We start from the raw sequence: 18,231 nt of genomic DNA, 5'->3' as shown, positions 1-18,231 counted from the left end.
TTAAACCCGTTCAGGACTTTAAAAAATATTATAGAATAGATTTTTTTTTTCTCTTTGTTTCGTATAATTTGTAGTAGAAATTTAATTGATCCAAATTTATTCATGAAATAGAATTTAAGAAGAACCAAAAGTAGATTAAAAATATTTTCCAACATTTTGCTTATTTATTAATTAAATATAAATATAGTGGTTCGGTAAATATGTAAAAAACTATTAAATCAAAGCTTTCTAAAGAGATTTAGTTTTTTTACAAAGTCCAACTATGACTTTTACTTACTTACTTAAAAGCATATATAAAATATAATATCTAAAAATCGTTAAATTTGAACTTTGTTTGATAATTTTGGCCGCTTGTTTCGTTAATGGCATTAGCTTTAATTTCCATATCACCAAATAATATGCTAAGTTTACAGATTCTTTTAGTTCCTAATTTTACATCAGGAAGATCAATAAGAAATTCTCCAAGAAATTCCACACCAGGTTCATCACAATAAACAGCATCTTGTTCTTTTGTATAGTATAAATCAAAGCTCAGTTTTGTTTGATTCGGAACAATAGGAGCGTATTGTCCAACATCAATTTCCTGATCGATTTCGACTTCAGTTTTACGTTTTACAATACGACGAAATTTATGAATTAACCCATGAGAAGTGCGTCGTTCTGGTGGATCACCTTCCTTCCACTTCGGAGATACTTTAGTTCCATATGTATGTGTTAATACGCGAGTTGCGATAATACATTTGTATCTATTCATATTCATCAAGCTTTTTGACTGTTGTAAACTTTTCCCGTAGATTGCTGCACCACGTACAACAGCCGCGTCAGGTTGACTCAGAGTTGAGATATTTCTTACCAAGTCGATAAATTCTTCTTTGATTCTTTTCTGTAAATATTTGGATTGACTGAAACCTCCAACTAAGAATATTGCAGAACATTTTTCAGATTTAGAATTATCGAGCTGAATCCGAATCATTTTAATAATTCTATTAACAATAGGATCAAATAAGGATTTAGTAGTGTTGAAATCAATTTCGATCACCCATTCTTTATCTTTCAACCAATCTTTTTCTGAACCAGTGACATATTGTAATAACACCGAATCTTCAAGATCCAAATCATAACTTCTAAAACTTGGTTCATCACCGTCGAATGGTATCTTTGCAGTTTGACAAAATTCTTGAATTAAATGTTGTAATTGACCGTAATGTCTCTCACTTAACAAATCTATAGCTTCATTTCCAACTTTATGTTTAAGCAATTTGATAAATTCTTTATCAATGAAAGTACTCCCGCAGAAGTCTCCGGATCGTTCAGTAATTTCACCTAATGTATTATCTTCTAATAATTTACGTGTTGTTAAATCTACCGTGCCACCGCCGCAATCAACGATCATAAAAGTTGCTTGATCAAAGAATGAATAAATAATAATTAATAAACAATAAAATCAAATAATTTAATTTTCAAGCATACTTTTAGACTTACTTCCGGGTTCTTTAAGATAATGTTGCTTCAAGGTTTTACTCATACAATAAACTGCTGCAGCTTCGGCTAACATTCATTTTTTAATATTAACGTTAATATATTTCTTCGTAGTAAAGAAAACCAGTAAATAATAATTATAAACATACGTTCTGTTGTAAATTGTAATTTTTCCGAAGATCTATTATTAATCAATCCAGCATTGAATGCACATTCTCTCATTATAGCTTTATCCAATTCTGAATATTCAGCTGGTACAGGAAGAATTAATAGAACGTTTTCCATGAAATCAATTCCCATCCAATATTTAGGAATAGTTTCTTTAATTAACTTTTTATAAAAAAAAAAATTTTTTCGAGATTAATTAAAATTAAATTGATAATTATTTAATTATTTAAAATTTTACCTCTCCAATTTTATGAAGATAATCGGAAATCGCTTTTTTATAATCTACGGGTAATTTTGGTCTATGCTTTTCTAAACAATTACCTAAATATAATTTAAATAATTCTACAGGTTTCATTTCTTTATCTTTACTTTTCTTAGGAGCTTTCCTATATAAGGCTTGTTGACCCCATAATATAACGTTTTTATAATCATCATCATATTGAAGTACCGTATTTGTTTTGAATTTTCCAATTCCTCCAGGCCCAGGCCATTCATTGTTTGTCTTAATATCATCAGAGTCGACATGATATAACGAAAATCCCTATCATAAAGAAAGAAAAAAAAACATTTCTTTAAGAATATATTATATACATATATATTGTTTATAATATAATGAAAATATATAATTTACCGAATAGGTGGACCCGAAGTCTATGAATTTAAACAAATATTTAATATAATTAATAGTTTAAAAATAGTTTAAATTAATTTATCACAAAATAAAAAATCCGACATTTCTTAAAATAGTTGCTTACCTAAACCAACTATAACTCGAATATCGTTTACCCATGACATTATTATTGATGTTCAATCGGAACGAAAAAAAAAAAAAAAAAATATTTAAAATCAAAGTAAAAAAAAAAATAATAAACTCATTTACTCATTAATTTTTATATGAAATTCATTGGTGATATAATCCGATAATCTTTCTATTTATTATTATAATGAAAAAAAAACAAAAGTTTTTTTTATCTCGGTATCGAATAATTATGGTTAAAAGAGTTAAATGAACTTTGTTTTCGATTTAATCACAATTTTCTTTTTATGTTACTTTTTTGGTTACTTTTTTTGCGCCAAATGAATGAATATTTTATTGTTCTCATCAATAAAATTAAGTTTTTTCTCATGATTCTTATATGGAATATCATATCCAAAATGGAAACAATGGTCCTTAATCATACATAACGCATACATAATTTGTTTCACAATAATGCAGATAAGGGTTGTGATAACTAATCTGTAATATATTTTTCTTTTTTTTTTGCTTTATTGCCAAAAAAAAGATAAACAAAATTAAAATAAAAATCAATCTAACAAATATTGAAAATTGTACTAAATACAGTATATGGATGAATCAAAAAATACTACATTAAATAATAATGACAATAATTGGAGTGTTGAATATAAAAATTGGGAAATTGATGGCCGTGAAGAAAATAAACAACTTAAAGATGAACTGAAAAATTCCAGTTTAGAGATAGATAAACTCAAAACTCAGCTCGAAGAAATTTCTGAAAAATATAAACAATCCGAAGAAAGTTTGTTAACACTTCGTGCTGAAAAAGATTATGGAAATAATCCGCTCAAAGAATTTAAAGACAATCTAGATAAAATTCTTGCTGAAAACGAAACACTTAAAGATGAGGTGTCCAAATCTTCCAAGAATTCAGATGATTATGAAACAATACGTGATGAAAACAATGAGCTCAAAAAAAGTTTGGAAACACTTAGCCAAAAATATGATCAACTATCTTCTAGAATTAAGTATGACGAATTAGAACAAAATTTAGCTCAAAGTAGTACAAATAATGAGATGAAGGATTCTAAGGATTCTGAACTTCGGCATCTTCAGATAAAGAATGAAGAATATTCCAGAGAGATAAGTGATCTTAATAATTTATTACAAAAAATGGAAAAAGAAAAATATCGTCTCATAGAAAAAAATATAGAACTTAAAAAGGAAGCATCTCAATATCAATCCGCACTTGGTAGTGCAACAAATTTTCGAATAAATGACGATGATAGGAATCATCATGTTCAACTTAAAAATGATATTTCAGAATTACAAAATAAATTAAGAAATTATGTTACAACATTAAAAGGAGATTTTGAGATCAAGTTCGATGCGATTAATAATCTTATAAAAAAGTATGATATTAAAACCTCTGTTACTCCTGAAAATCCTAAAAAATCATTAATTAGAGCAGTTTTACAACACCACATTTTAAAAAAGATAATAAAGGATATGAATAAGTATTTCAATCAAAATTCAGAGACAGAATCAGCATTGCACTTGGAAGCGGAAATTATTTCCAAATCAAAAGATTTAGAAGATAAACTAGCTGAATTTTCTAAAACTCGATGTGGATCGGACCAAACAACCCATGCTACCTCAATAAAAATACGACAAAAGGTTAATATCGCTCTTAGTAATCGAGGTTTTTCAGATATCATATCGGATGGAAAAGATATATCACAAGAACATGTTTTCATTAATCTTCATAAAAACAAATTAAATAGTGAAATGAATAAATATCGTATAATTAAAGATGATAAAAAACGGAAATCTGTCGAAAAGTTGGCGCCTGATATAATTCGGGAATTCGTTAGATTAATTCAATTTCGTTTAAAGATTCAAGAACCTAGTGCTCAAATAAAATGGATTCCGATAAATTCTGATGTTGACTCAAGTATTATGGAAGGAAATTGGGATAAAGATGATATTGATAACTTAGTAGTGGAAGTTTGTTCTTTTCCAGTGATTGGCCAAGATTTGGATGATGTGGAGAATCGTAAAGTATATACTCCTGCTCAGGTATTTACAAAAAGCAAATCATACAAATCCTATGTTATATCAATGAGCAGTAAAGTTGCAAAAAGAATAAGCAACTTGTCAAACACTACTAATTCAGGACCGGAATCTGGCAATAGTGACTATGAATAGAATAAGTAGGGCGAAGTGTACTTTTGAAATTTTGTAAGCAGGGATTTTTTGATTTTTTTTTAAATGAAATAATTTACTACTATTACTTTTACTATTACTATTACTATTATTATTATTATTATTTTTATATTTTGTATACGGCAATTATTAAAAAAAAACATTACCATTTATTAGCATAATGAAAATTAATATTAAAATCTAATTATACTACTTGTAAATTTCCCAATTATATGTTAAATTAATGTGAAAAATAACGATTCGCGTTAGTTTTCACATTTAAGATAAATTTTCACTTGCTAAATTTTCTAAAAAGAACATAAAAAATTATTTAATTGTCTTACAGGACTTATTATGTATCCTTATGTTTCATAGGTTCTTATGATTGCTAAAATATTTTTTTCGTTCCGGACTCTTCAGACTTACTATAAAATCGTACAGATAGACACTCCTTTTTAGATAATTCCATTCAACATTATGTTATAACTTAAATTATAGTTGGCATCACGATGTTCATCTGGAACAGGGTTTACAACTCGGATTGAACTGCGCGTTCAATTCTTACTTGTAGATAAAGGAGATGATGAACAGCACGAGCGTATTACGATGTTTAACGGTCAAGACGGTTTTCATTACGTGCTAAGTTTAAATTATTATTACAGTACAATAATTACGATAAAAATTAACGTGGTCAAAGGATAATATGAAAATAATCTACTTTATTGACACAATAAATGACATCTAACGTAACGTATCTCAAAGCTATAAGTAAAAGTCTGTACCATTAAATTCCTTCTTATATCTTTAAAATAAAGACTAGTTTTAGAATAAATTTTAATTATATCATCTAAAATCAGTCCTACAAAGCCTTATTTCATTATTCGTTAAAAACCAATTTTCATCCTCTTCAAAGGATCTTATTCTTTCTCTATTTGATCAAAGAAAACCAAAAAGATCACACGATTCTACTTTTGAATCAATCAGCCCATGAATCTTAAACTTTATCATCCGGAAAGTCTTTTTTTCATTCATTCGCTTGCGACAGCATCCGTCTTAATCTTACACTTTGTTTTTAATATTAATTATTTTCGGTTTTAAATAAATAAATATACTCTTTATTTAATTAAATGTCTAATTCGAAAGCTGCTTCATCATAAATTTTTTCCATTTTCTTATTCCTTGCTTTAAATTTCTATTTTAGTAAAATCAATGAGAATTCTACCAGATGATACATGTTAATACGTAAAGCCAGCTCCTCATCACAATATTTCCAAAATCATCTTTTTTATAATACTGGAAAAAATTCTTTAACAAAATCTAACTATAGAGTAATCGATTTTCCATTTTTCTTTTCTTTACACGCAACCTAAAAAAATATATGTTACATAATGTTAATCGAAATAGAATAAAATCTATTTTGCGTAAAGAATAAAACCGAACAAATTACACGTACCAAACTTTGAAAAACTTCCCCATAAGTCCATTTAAGAACGTTCTCTCAACGTTTGATCCATATGTTATAGCACCTCTAGCAGCTACTGCCGTTGACAAAGCTGGTACAACAGTAATCGAAACTTGATCTATAAAGACTCCTCTTACTCTACTCAAAAGATAACTAAATTCGCTTACTAAAAATATTGCAGAACATCGTTCCATGAAAATATAATTTTTTGTAAATTTTTAAATAATCCTATAAATGATAATGGTATATCATTGTCTTCGTCACTTACATTACAAAAATGCAATTTTGTTAACATATTGGAGTATTGTCAAAACAGGTATAAATATTTGTCCAAATATTATCATAGATCTCTAAAACTTTTAAATTATTTTAAAGAAATTAATTGTTTTAGCTCATTTGAAACATCATTATCAAGTGATATAGAAATTGATTAAGATACATCCAGCTTCTTTCATCTTTTGCTTTAAATTCTTTCGAATCTCCATTAAATTTAAATTTAACCCAAAGATAAAAAATTCGTTGAATCAATTTCTGTATTTGTCCATAATTACATCATTTTAATTTTCCTAATACTTGAAATCCGACTCTACGTCCAAGCCAACGTAAGGTTCCTTATCAACGTGCTACTCACATAGATCGCCGATACGTTTAGTAATCTCACTTAATTTGTTGTGCTGAAGAAGTTATCGCGATATAATATTGACTGCGTCATCGCCTGCAAATAGGAAAGCAACTTTCTTGAAAAAAAAAGTACATACCGATAAGTAACCTATAGGAAATACCTTTTTTTTTATAAAAAAAAAAATTTATTACCTCCAGAACGAAGATTATGATCCTTAACAACATTACAACAACGTAAAACAACTGTTTCCGCTGTAACAAAGTGAAATTTAGTTCCAACGCTAATTCGATGACGTTAAAATAATAGATTATTATACATACGTTCAGTAATAAACTCGAGGTTGGCAGAGTTTAATGTAGTTAAGAGGCCAGCATTATATACACATTCGCGCATGACTATTGTATAATGGGAATGAGTTCAATTGATATTATTTGTCGTCCTCCTTCTTTCTAATGTAATTAATATTTGTATTCGAGTTAAATAATCTTCTATTGCTTTCTTATAATGTAATTGCGGGGTGTCCAAGGTTTTTGATTTTTCTTAAATTAGATGGATGTAATTAAACAAATTAATCCATTCAAAGTCTTCAAATTAACCACATCCATGAAGTCATATTTTCTAATTATCTTCTATTTTTTACTAATTTAATAATTTAAAATATTCCACTTCAAACAAGTACCGTATCAATATAATGATCCTAATTATTAATCCAATTTCAGGAACCATTTTTATTCTCTGAATTCTATTTGGTTGTTGTACCGTAGATATTCTCATTTAAACAACTTAATCCGCTTAAAAAAAGTCTTCAAAATTAACTCCCAGGTATAGCCATATTTCTAATCATCTTTTTTATATTTTTTTTTTTACTAATTTAAAAATATTCACTCCAATCAGGTACCATCCCAATCGGGCGGTAACGTAATAACATAGGACGTCTATTGTACCAACCTTTTAAGAAAAAAAAAAAAATTTTTTTTGAGATTTCAGATCAGGTGCTTTTACAACTAAAATTTAAACTTAAATAAAATTTTACCTACAAAGATATTACTTTGTTGATGATTTAATCAAAGTTTCAAATAAAATTTTTCAATTAAAAAAATAATTGTTCATCTTGTGTATTAGCCCTTTCTAAGTATTTACAATATTAACAATTGTTTTAATTCGTAAAAAATTAGCATCTCTTAAGATATTTATTATTGCATAAATTGTATGAAACATATAAGCGAGAAATTTTTTTTTGATTTTTTGATGGAAGTGGCATATATATATAAAACATTGTCGCACAAACATACTACTTGGGTATAAGGTTCATAGTCACATGATATAAATCGTGTAAAAAAAATGATAAAAAAAATAATTTTCAATAAGGCAATTTGTGATTCCTTAACTTCCTTAACTTATAAAACACGAAATTTAACTAACTATTTTGCAGCGCCTTTGTAGATTTCCGTTTTTTAACGGATTAACGGATACGAACTCTAAATTAACCAAATCAGCCACAACGATGAACAGGAAACACACACTCTCGTTATCTATATAGATCATTTATCATTTTAAAATTTTCTCATCTTCCTAGTATTCTCTTTTGCATTTAAGAATATGGAAGAAAATAGAGTATCAAAATCAAAATCAAATTATGTAAAGAAATAAATGTTACGGCAAAAGTACCAATAACTAGTACGTTTCCTCATAGTCATCCGTAATTTTCCTTATTGATACTTTTATGAATGATGTTTATTTAAAAGGAAAAGCTAAAAATCTATCAATAGTTAAAAAGTTAAAAATTGTATACATAACATTATATAAACCAGTTATTTCACGGAAGTGACGGAACAAGCCTTAATCTCATGGCTTCGCCGGGATGATCAATGATATCTACGGCTTTCCGTTAAATAATTATTATCCTGTGGAGGCTTCAACTGATTTAAAGATTTATGTCATCATTTTTAATTGATTATTATTAAAATAAAACATAACAGATAATTGCTGCGCAGATAATCAGATAATTCGAGTAACTCTAAATTTCTATTCGAGTTACTCGTTACAAACTTACATAAGATACTCGGATACAATTTTTTTCAAAACATTTTAATCTTAAGATTATCCGTTTCCAAGCTCTAGATAAGAGTACAGTATTCCACTAATATCAATAATTTCCGATTTTTTACAGAACGAGTAAAAAAGATCCAAATTTAATAAATTATATTTTTTTATTTAAAATATCGTTCAAAGAATTTTATTTAGAGAAATTTTACGCTGTATATCTTAAAATAAAGGAATAATTAAGTTATATGAAGAATTAAAAATAAATTTCTCATCCAATTTTATGAAACGAAGCACAAATTATTGGCAGAATTTCAATAATAATAACAATTTAATAAATTAATTTGAACAGTTGAAATTTATTTAAATTATAAATTTCATAAATTTTTTTCAGTGACTTTTATGATAAATATCATAAGTTCAGTGTTAATTGACGATTTTGTAAAAGATGGTTAGATCATACATAATTTACTTCACTGATCCGAGAGCACAAACTTCTAATTATGAAATTTGTGTAAGGATAATCATTATTTAAAGCCTTTTAATATGATATATTTTATATTTTAGTCTTTCTTCTCCTTTAAAATTATTATGGACCAAAGTGTATCTGAAGTTACAAATTATCAAACAAATTATGATAAAATCATAAATGATCCTATATATGAAGAAATAAAACTTAACAAAAAACTTAACGAGGAATTAAAATTTTCTGAGACGCTCTGTAATCAATTAAAGAATAAATATGAAAATTTGGAAAAATATTGTAAAGACTTACAAGATAATTTTAATAATGTCAATAATATTCTAAGAGAAAAGCAAGAACTGAAAAAAAAGATTGTTGATTTAGATGATCATAATTCTAAATTAGTTAAACTATTAGTAGAAACTTTAGAAGAAAAAAATAATATAATTCAAGAAAAGGATAATGCAATTCAGGAGAAAGATAAGAAGATTCAAGTAACGGATAACTTAATTAAAGAAAAAAATAAAGAACTTAAAGAAAAGGATAATATAATTCAAGAAAAAGAAAATTTAATTCAAGAAAAGGGTAGAATAATTCAAGAAAAGGATAGAATAATTCAAGAAAATGATATTATTATTCAAGAAAAAGATAAAACAATTCAAGAGAAGAGTAAAACAATTCAAAGGAAGAATAAAACAATTCAAGCGAAAAATAACGAAATTCAAAAAATTGGTGAGGAGACGGAAACGTTAAAACAAAAAACTATTGAATTAGAAAATGAAGTTTCTAAATATCAATATGCCCTTGGAACAGCAACCGATATAAGATTGTTAGAACAAGATATTAATAATTTCAAAAAAGAAGCTTCTGCAATTGATTCCAATAATGATAATAATCAAATTAATCTAAAAAAAGATATTTTATCTTTACAGGATTCTTTAAAAGATTATACCATTGTTAAAGGTAAAATAGACATTAATACTCCTAGAATACAAAATCTCTTGAAAAAATATGAAAGCAATAAAATAATTACGGAAAAAGATCAAAACAAACTTTTAGTTAAAGCCGTACTACAACGTCATGTTATCGAACAAATTTGTGAATATGCGAAGGAATATTTTGATAACCCAGACAAATATCAAAAATATCCGTGTGGAATGGAAACTCATCTATTTAATAAAACTAAAGAAATAGTAGAATTAACAAGAAATTTCGAAAAAAGACGCGCTGGAATTGATGAATCAACTAAAGTGTTACCTATTAAATTACGACAACAAATTTGTGCAGCTCTTGGAAATAGGGGATTTAATGATATGATTGATAATAAAAAAAAAACATTTACACATGACTTTGTTAGTCGTTATCAAAATATATTAAACAATGAAATTAGTTACTATCGTAGGATAAATGATTCTGAAAAAAAAAAAGAAATCGAAGACATGGCTGGTGACATTATTAAAAGAGCTGTTGCTTTATTTTGGTTTCGACTTAAAGTTCAAGAACCAGTTGTTGAATATATTTGGCCTAAAAGTGATGACATAATAGATCCAAGCTATATGGAAGGAAAATGGGAAGATGATGAAATCGATAACTTAGTTGTAGATATTTGTTACTTTCCCTTGATAGCACAAGAATTCAGTAATGAGTCAAAACGTCAAATTTATACAAAAGCTATAATCTTACAAAAACCCAAACCCGAACAACCACCATTGCAAGATGATATTCAGTCAGCTCAGTCAAATAAATGTTCTAGTGTTCAATAATTAACAAATCAAATTCAACCGATAATAATTCTTATTGAAGTAAGAAAAAAATAATTTTTATTTAATAAAAAATTTTTTTTTTCTTGTGAATTTTAATTACACCAAATATGAACTGACAATATTTAAAAAATTTCGAATTATTCTTTTTCATTTGTTTTTGTTAATACAGATATTTAATTAAAAAAAGTAGTTAGACTATAATTATGTCTATTAAAATAGAGACAATTTTAATTAATCCAAATCAATAAATGGAAAATACTGTAAGTTTGAAGAAGATTAATAAAAATTGTTAATAAAAAATATTTAATAAAAACATTTGTAAGTTTAATAATATATTTGGAAAGTAATGAAAATCTATTATGTAAAAAAAAATGAACGCACGTGTTATGTGTTGAAAAATAGAGATCTGACATCTGAAATACAAAATATATTTATATATTAATACATTTTACAGTCAATCTTGTTTTTAACCTGTATTGTTTATAGAACTGTTTTGTTCATTAATTTATTTTCGATTATAACGATTCATCAAAGATATCGTTTTTTGTTTATTAGAATCCTAGTAGATTCATTTTGATGACAAAACTATATTTTTTTATTCCGAGGATTTTGTCGTTTTACATTTAAGATTATACAAAAAAAATTAGGCAATTTTCATATGCGCAAATTTATAGCGCGTTCATTGTATTTATGTTTGTAATTTTATTAAAATTTGGTATTGATAATGTGATTCCTGTCTGATTTATTGTTTATTTTATTTTATGATACCAGCAGAAATTTGATGATATGGTCTGTAAGTTAAATGATCTGTAAGTATATCCAAGGCTTACCTGCCCGTCGGACTAGGTCTGTCAGGTATCACCGGGGCCCTGAAGGCAGCTCTTACAGCTGAACAAACAGGGGGAGGCAACTTGAAATTTGATGATATGCAATTGCAATGATGCGTGATTGTGCTTTGGAAAAAAATAATTTATTATTTATAACAGAACGTAAGTAGCAAGGTTTTCTTCGAATGGATAAAGGGCTGTCATGATTATTAATTTTTCGTGTCAAATTAGCTGATGCTGCTTTTTCTGAATCCTTTGGAAAAGTTAAAGTCCGGAGGTTCGTATTCATGTTGTCATTTAAATATAATATGTCAAAGATATTTCTAATAATATGTTGTTATTACAGATTAATTCGTAATTGTAGATTGTAATGTTGATACCAAAGATTTATTTTACATTTTATGAAGAGCAATTAGGTCAATCGCAAAAATAAAAAAATAGGTTAGTTTTAATGTCGGTGGATTAATTAATTCGATCTAGAACTAAAAATGAATTTAACAAAATTGTATCAACTACTACAGTTGTAAAGGATTTGGTCTTTGTTGAATAACGCTCAATAATCTTGTAGTTTGTTTAGATAAGGTAATCAACAATTAAATTTTTCAGCTGATAAATTTAACATTTACTCATTTATTCACTTATTTTATTTTATTTTTTTTTCACTTAGATTTTGGTACCACTTGCTCGGTGAGTATTTTTAAGATTCTTAAGATGAATTTTTTTTTTTACAAAAATTCACTTGTTGTCATATATTAGACAACAACATAATCATGAACACAAAGCGGTCACCGAGAGAAGAGAGTCCGGAAATGAGTACGGTACTTCAATATGATCGTAATCTCAGATTTGGAACTATAAATGTAACGAGATTAGGTACAGTATATTTTAAATTACATTCAGATTTCGCAAGAAAATCTTAAATATAGGAGGTAAAATGATTATTAATCTTTTATAATCTTTTATTATGAGTTATGCATGTAATCCCAAATTTATTGAAACTATTCATTTTTTTAGCACTAAAGAAGCCGGAGTAGAAATGTTTTCTTGGTTCTTACCAAAAAGACTCAGAATTTATTACAGGACGTAAGTAAAATAATGGAAAGGAAAAGTTTTTATAATTAATTAATTAATTATTATTTTATTTCAGGAGCTAATGCCATGGAAATAAATCTAAACAATATGATCTATTACCTTAGTTCCTATAGGTTAACTTACCTATAGGAAGTAAGTCTGAATATTTATTTATTTGATATATATTATTTGATAATTATTTAATTGATTTTTTGATACCTTTTATAATCGTTGGCTGTGGTGGAAATACTATAGACTTTACCGCCCACAAGTTGATTGGTAAAGACCTAACCGCTCGCAAGAATAACGATTGAGCGAAATCACTGATTGTATCAGAAATTCCAATCATCATGGTCATTTAAACGTTATAGTTCGAAAATTCTGTAAAAAAGTGTACCAAATTTGTTATGAACTAGATATTAATGAATTTCATTAGAAAATGTCAGTTAAGAAATATAAGGATTAAATAAGAAAAAATAGTGCTTGATACTTACTATTGTTATTCATATGGTGAATATATAATTTTTAAAAAATTGAAATAATGGAGAAACCCGTTCAGCAATTATTTAGTTAGAGGATTCAATGAAAGTAAATATTTGCAGAAAAAAAATAATTAAAAAAAGAATTCCTTTATCAGCAATTGTTTATGGTATGTGTAGATTAAGGTAAAGATTTCTCAAAAACAGATGCGATCATGATATATATTGAAATTTACTTATGGAACATCATAATGGTTGTAATGGATGAAATAGAAGTTAAATATACGCCCTTTAACGGCTTAACCTATCTCAAATAAGCTTAAAAATTTGAATTATATGATATAATGCAAGATATCATCATGGACAATCTTAGGATGGAATTAATTTTCACTTTTGATTTTATTTGTTGGTATGGAAATTACAGTTTTGAAATTTTCAAAATTATTTAACGCAAAAATTCGTAAGATTTAAATAATTCATATTACAAAATTTGTTAATAAAGAATATCATCTATAATTAAAAGTAAAGGCTAGTTTTCTACGGTTTCAGAAACCGTGGTTCAGTATCTCCGTTTATGAAGGACTTTAGCAGGTGTGTAAATTTGATGTTTTGGCTTGCATTCTATTAAAGGAAAATAACAAATATCTACAGCTATATTATTGATTTCATCACCTTCCCATGTTCCTTCCATATATTTAGGTTGAATATGACTATTACAATTAAACCAACGGTATTCGGCAACTGGCTCTTGAATTTCAATTAGAAACCAAAATAAAGCAACAACTTTTCTAATAATTTCACCAGCCATAACTTCAACTTCTTGGTTTTGCTCGGGATCTTTAAGTTTACGATATTTGTTAATTTCTTTGTTTAGATTAGATTTATTTTTTTTAATAAAATCATGTTTTTTTTTATTAATATTTTTTTTAAACCCTCTATTTCCAAGAGCTGCAAATACTTCTTGACGTAATTTAATAGACAATGTTCTAGTTGTTTCATCAATACCGTCTCGTTCTGATGCTAAAATTTCTGCTAATTGTGCTATTTCATAGGTTTTATTATATAAATTAGTTTCGGCTCCATCACCATATTTCCAGTGATTATGTAAATTATCAAATTCAAAATATTCTTCTCCATATTTAATAATTTGTTCAATAACGTGACGTTGTAATACTGCTTTAATTAAAGGTTTTTGATCTATTGTAATAGTTGTTTGACTTCCATATTTTCTCAAGAGATTCTGCACTTCAGAAATATTGATTTCCACGTTACCTTTACATTTGGTAATGTAATTTTCTAGTGAATGTTGTAAATTTATTATGTCTTCTCTAAGTTTAATTGGATTATATTTATCATCATCTGAAAATCGATAACTAGTTGGGGCATACTGGTATTCAGAAGCTGCTTCTTTCAATTTATGATTTTCTTGTTTTAATTCTTGAATCGCTTTATCTTTTTCTTGAATCGCTTGAATCGTTTTATCTTTTTCTTGAATCTTTTTATCTTTTTCTTGAATCTTTTTATCTTTTTCTTGAATCTTTTTATCTTTTTCTTGAATCTTTTTATCTTTTTCTTGAATCGCTTTATCTTTTTCTTGAATTTCTTTATCCTTCTCCTCAACAGTTTTTTGAATTTTTTTATCCTTCTCCTCAGAAATTTTTTGAATATTTTTACCCTTCTCTTCAACAAATTTTTGAAATCTGTTATATTCCTGAGCAATTACTTGAATATTGTAATCTTTCGCTTGAATTGTTATATCCTGTTCATGAATCTTCTTAACAAGATCTTGAATATTGTTACACTTTTCTTGAATTAGGCCATTCTTCTCTTTGATTATTCTATCCTTCTCTTGAATCTTCTGAATTTCTTTATCCTGTTGTTTAAGTTTCTTAACAATAGTCTGAATTTCATTCTTCTGTTCTTGAATTAAGTTATCCCTTACTTGAAGTAAATCTACCATTTCTTGAATTATTTTATTCTTCTCTTGGATTACATTATCTTTTTCTTGGATTTCAGTGTCCTTTCTTTGGACTACATTATTTTTTTCTTGGATTTCAGTGTCCTTTCTTTGGACTACATTATTTCTTTCTTCTAAATTTTCTACTAATAGTCTAACCAATTTAGAATTATGATCATCTAAATCACCAATATTTTTTTTTAATTCTTCTTTTTCACCTAAAATATTATTAATAATATTAAAATTGTTTTGTAAATCTTGATAATATTTTCCCAAACTATTCTTAAATTGATTACAAAGCGTTTCGGATAATTTTAATTCCTCAGTTAGTTTTTCATTAAGTTTTATATCTTTATATAAAGGGTCATTTATGACTTTATCATAGTTTGTTGTATCGGTAGTGGTGCGAACTTCTTCTCGTTCCATAATAGTTTTGCCTTTTTTTAGAAAAAAATTAACACTAACTGAAGGGGAAAACCTTTTAAAATAACTGAATGATTGGCCTATATATGCAGTTATGCCGTAACACGTTAGCAGTTAGGTCATGTTACATTATACTTATGTTACATTATACTTTTGCTACGTCATATTTGATGTCATTGCGCCCCCACCTTCTCATCCTACATCCGCCGATGTGGTTGATCTCGTGCACTTGTAACTTTTACATTGTGGATGGTCATCTTTTATCCGGCAACCTAGTAGTTTAGAGTTAGATTTTTATAATTTTTCTTGTAATTTTAATTTTAATTTTTTTTCTACTTCTTTCTCTTTACGTGGTCCTCTCACGACATAGGCTATGCCTATAGTTGTTCTCTTTGAATAACGGGCAGGGCGACTTCTTCTGGCTTCACCAGAGAGGTTGAGCTCTATCATTAATTTAGGATTTATTAGACTAGTAGTTTATGTTTGTCCTTATGTAACGTTAGGTGTCTATATCTTAAAAAAATATAAAAATATTTGATGTCATTTTTCTCCATAATAAAAATTTTAAGACTGAGCAGCAGTCATGTGATATGTGAAGGTATAGGCAAAATTATTAAACATTAGATTCCTCATGCTGATGTCTGAGTAACGAGATCGCGATAAAATTAATTAATAATAAAATTAAAATCAAATTCTTGTTACATAAGAGTTAACAATCTAGCAATGGTAAAGATAATGAAGGCTAAAATTAAGTATATGCAGAATCTCATCTTGAACGTAAAAATTGTTGTTGCTCATACAGAGTGTAACAAAAAAAAAACGGAATTAAAAAATGGTCGATGATCGCACCAAATTATTCTTATTCGAAAGCTGAAAACCTGTAGATTTTATCAATGATAAATTAAAATGGTGTTTAATTTTTTATAATTAAGCTTATAATAATAATCTTTTTATATTAAAACTTTTTATAACTAATTTAGAATTAATATATATTTCTTTGCATAAAGTGCAGTAGATAGTCAAAAAAATTTTTTAATTTATACTTTTTCTATTGGTCTTGATAACATTTGAGAAATTTTCAATGACTTTGTATCCATTCTAAATTCACAAATTTCACATTATATTTTTTCTTCAAAAATCAACACTTGTATTTTTTCAAGAAGTAAAAAAGCATTATGATCATGAAAGATGTCAAAATGTAGCCCTGATATACAAATTTATTATGCACTTATTTTGAGCGAACTACCGCATTTTTGTAATTTGAACAATTTTTTAGCTTTTTACTATATACCAAAATTGAGGAATTTTGAAGAGTAAATTTCTCATCATTCTGCCATAAATGTTTCTAAACTGCTGATTTTTTGGTATCGACTTTTTACATTATTCTTAACAATATTTGAATGTTTTTAATTTAAATTCAATATACGTGATCTTAATTTATTTTTTTTGTTATATTTTTCTGTTCAAATATTTACGGCGAAATTTTTCAAAAAATAATGAAGTAACTATAACTTTAAAAGATATCATAATATAGATCTTGGTCATAGGTTTATTATTCAATTTCGCAAAGAAATCAGTTTATTTTGAGCGTTATAATACGCATTTTTATTACATGTTATTCCGGGTTTTTTTGTTACACACTATTTCTCAGCGATAAATTAATATAAAAAAAAAAAATTAAGTAATCATTTTGCCCAAAAGCGCCATTTTTGTTAAATTTATAATGTAACACTTTACATCATGGCGGATTTATGAAATTTTTTAGGAAAAAAGCTTAATGTTTCTGTAAGTCAATTTTAATTCCCGAGGGCGCAGTAGGGTTTTTGCTAAATTTCATAAATCCGCCGCAATGAAAAGATAAATTGATTAAAAATAGTATTCTGAAGGCCCGCTGATTCTACATTCAAAACAATGGGTAATAAATTGAACCCGTTCAAACTGCGGGTTAATCCGCAGGAATTTCTAAACTGCGATCGGTTCGGTTTGTTGTTCAAACCGCCAGTATTTGGACCGATCTGATTATGATCACAATATCATGTGTCAAGAAAAATAATTTCGTTTGCAAGTTTGCAACGGTAAATTACATTTTTAAGATAACAGAGCCTTCGCACAGCCCCGTGTGGAGATTGCAGAGGGGCAGGATGTGCCTTAGCATTGAATTTAGATAATCAGTTTTAGCATTATTTTCCTAGTGTTGTATTCTTTAACGAAAAAATTTTCTTATTTTGCTTATATTTCTCTACGTAATAAACAAATAAATAAACAAACAAATTATGTTTTTATGTTTGTAAAAAAAAAAAAATTTCTATTATATAAATACCGTGGTATAATGATAATCCTAGCTTTGTTGGAATTTTCCGGATTTATTCAGCCTCATTTTCCAATTACTAAAATTGAATTTAAATAATTTTCTTTATAATCATTAAACGGAAATATATTGGTCTTTGATCGGTATAACACATCCAATAAAATGTCGACTAAATGCTGAGCATTTAAATATTTTTGTTATTGATTCATTGATTAGTATCGATCG

At 27.1% G+C, this 18,231-nt stretch overlaps 6 protein-coding genes across 6 annotated transcripts; 3 read left to right on the top strand and 3 right to left on the bottom strand.

Annotated features, from left to right (window-relative positions):
• Positions 1 to 131: 131 nt before the first annotated feature.
• Positions 132 to 2,442, bottom strand: OCT59_009854 (uncharacterized protein; the record flags this gene model as incomplete). Its single annotated transcript, XM_025311509.2, has 6 exons — positions 132 to 1,401; positions 1,483 to 1,548; positions 1,629 to 1,809; positions 1,886 to 2,188; positions 2,279 to 2,298; positions 2,403 to 2,442. 6 exons carry the CDS (start codon positions 2,440 to 2,442, stop codon positions 308 to 310), a joined length of 1,704 nt encoding a protein of 567 aa, XP_025170986.1. The 3' UTR covers positions 132 to 307.
• A 550-nt stretch (positions 2,443 to 2,992) lies between these two features.
• On the top strand, positions 2,993 to 4,773 carry OCT59_009853 (uncharacterized protein; the record flags this gene model as incomplete). Its single annotated transcript, XM_066132647.1, has 1 exon — positions 2,993 to 4,773. The coding sequence occupies one exon, from the start codon at positions 2,993 to 2,995 to the stop codon at positions 4,589 to 4,591; it is 1,599 nt and encodes a 532-aa protein (XP_066000270.1). The 3' UTR covers positions 4,592 to 4,773.
• Positions 4,774 to 5,905: 1,132 nt separating this feature from the next.
• On the bottom strand, positions 5,906 to 6,244 carry OCT59_009852 (uncharacterized protein; the record flags this gene model as incomplete). Its single annotated transcript, XM_025327501.2, has 2 exons — positions 5,906 to 5,954; positions 6,042 to 6,244. 2 exons carry the CDS (start codon positions 6,242 to 6,244, stop codon positions 5,906 to 5,908), a joined length of 252 nt encoding a protein of 83 aa, XP_025170985.2.
• Positions 6,245 to 9,280: 3,036 nt separating this feature from the next.
• On the top strand, positions 9,281 to 11,251 carry OCT59_009851 (uncharacterized protein). The gene has a single exon (XM_025320608.2). It carries the CDS (start codon positions 9,307 to 9,309, stop codon positions 10,939 to 10,941), a length of 1,635 nt encoding a protein of 544 aa, XP_025170984.1. The 5' UTR covers positions 9,281 to 9,306; the 3' UTR covers positions 10,942 to 11,251.
• Positions 11,252 to 11,878: 627 nt separating this feature from the next.
• On the top strand, positions 11,879 to 12,922 carry OCT59_009850 (uncharacterized protein; the record flags this gene model as incomplete). The annotated part of the gene is made up of 9 exons (XM_066132646.1): positions 11,879 to 11,930; positions 12,000 to 12,045; positions 12,115 to 12,122; positions 12,337 to 12,350; positions 12,436 to 12,455; positions 12,525 to 12,586; positions 12,679 to 12,697; positions 12,783 to 12,851; positions 12,916 to 12,922. 9 exons carry the CDS (start codon positions 11,879 to 11,881, stop codon positions 12,920 to 12,922), a joined length of 297 nt encoding a protein of 98 aa, XP_066000269.1.
• An 826-nt stretch (positions 12,923 to 13,748) lies between these two features.
• Positions 13,749 to 15,754, bottom strand: OCT59_009849 (uncharacterized protein). The gene has a single exon (XM_066132645.1). The coding sequence runs from the start codon at positions 15,699 to 15,701 to the stop codon at positions 13,878 to 13,880; it is 1,824 nt and encodes a 607-aa protein (XP_066000268.1). The 5' UTR covers positions 15,702 to 15,754; the 3' UTR covers positions 13,749 to 13,877.
• Positions 15,755 to 18,231: the final 2,477 nt, after the last annotated feature.

The sequence above is a fragment of the Rhizophagus irregularis genome, chromosome 18 (assembly GCF_026210795.1).
Source record: "Rhizophagus irregularis chromosome 18, complete sequence".
Classification (NCBI taxonomy): domain Eukaryota; kingdom Fungi; phylum Glomeromycota; class Glomeromycetes; order Glomerales; family Glomeraceae; genus Rhizophagus; species Rhizophagus irregularis.
The sequence above is the reverse complement of the archived record's forward strand: the minus strand, read 5'-3'. Positions and strand labels throughout refer to the sequence as shown.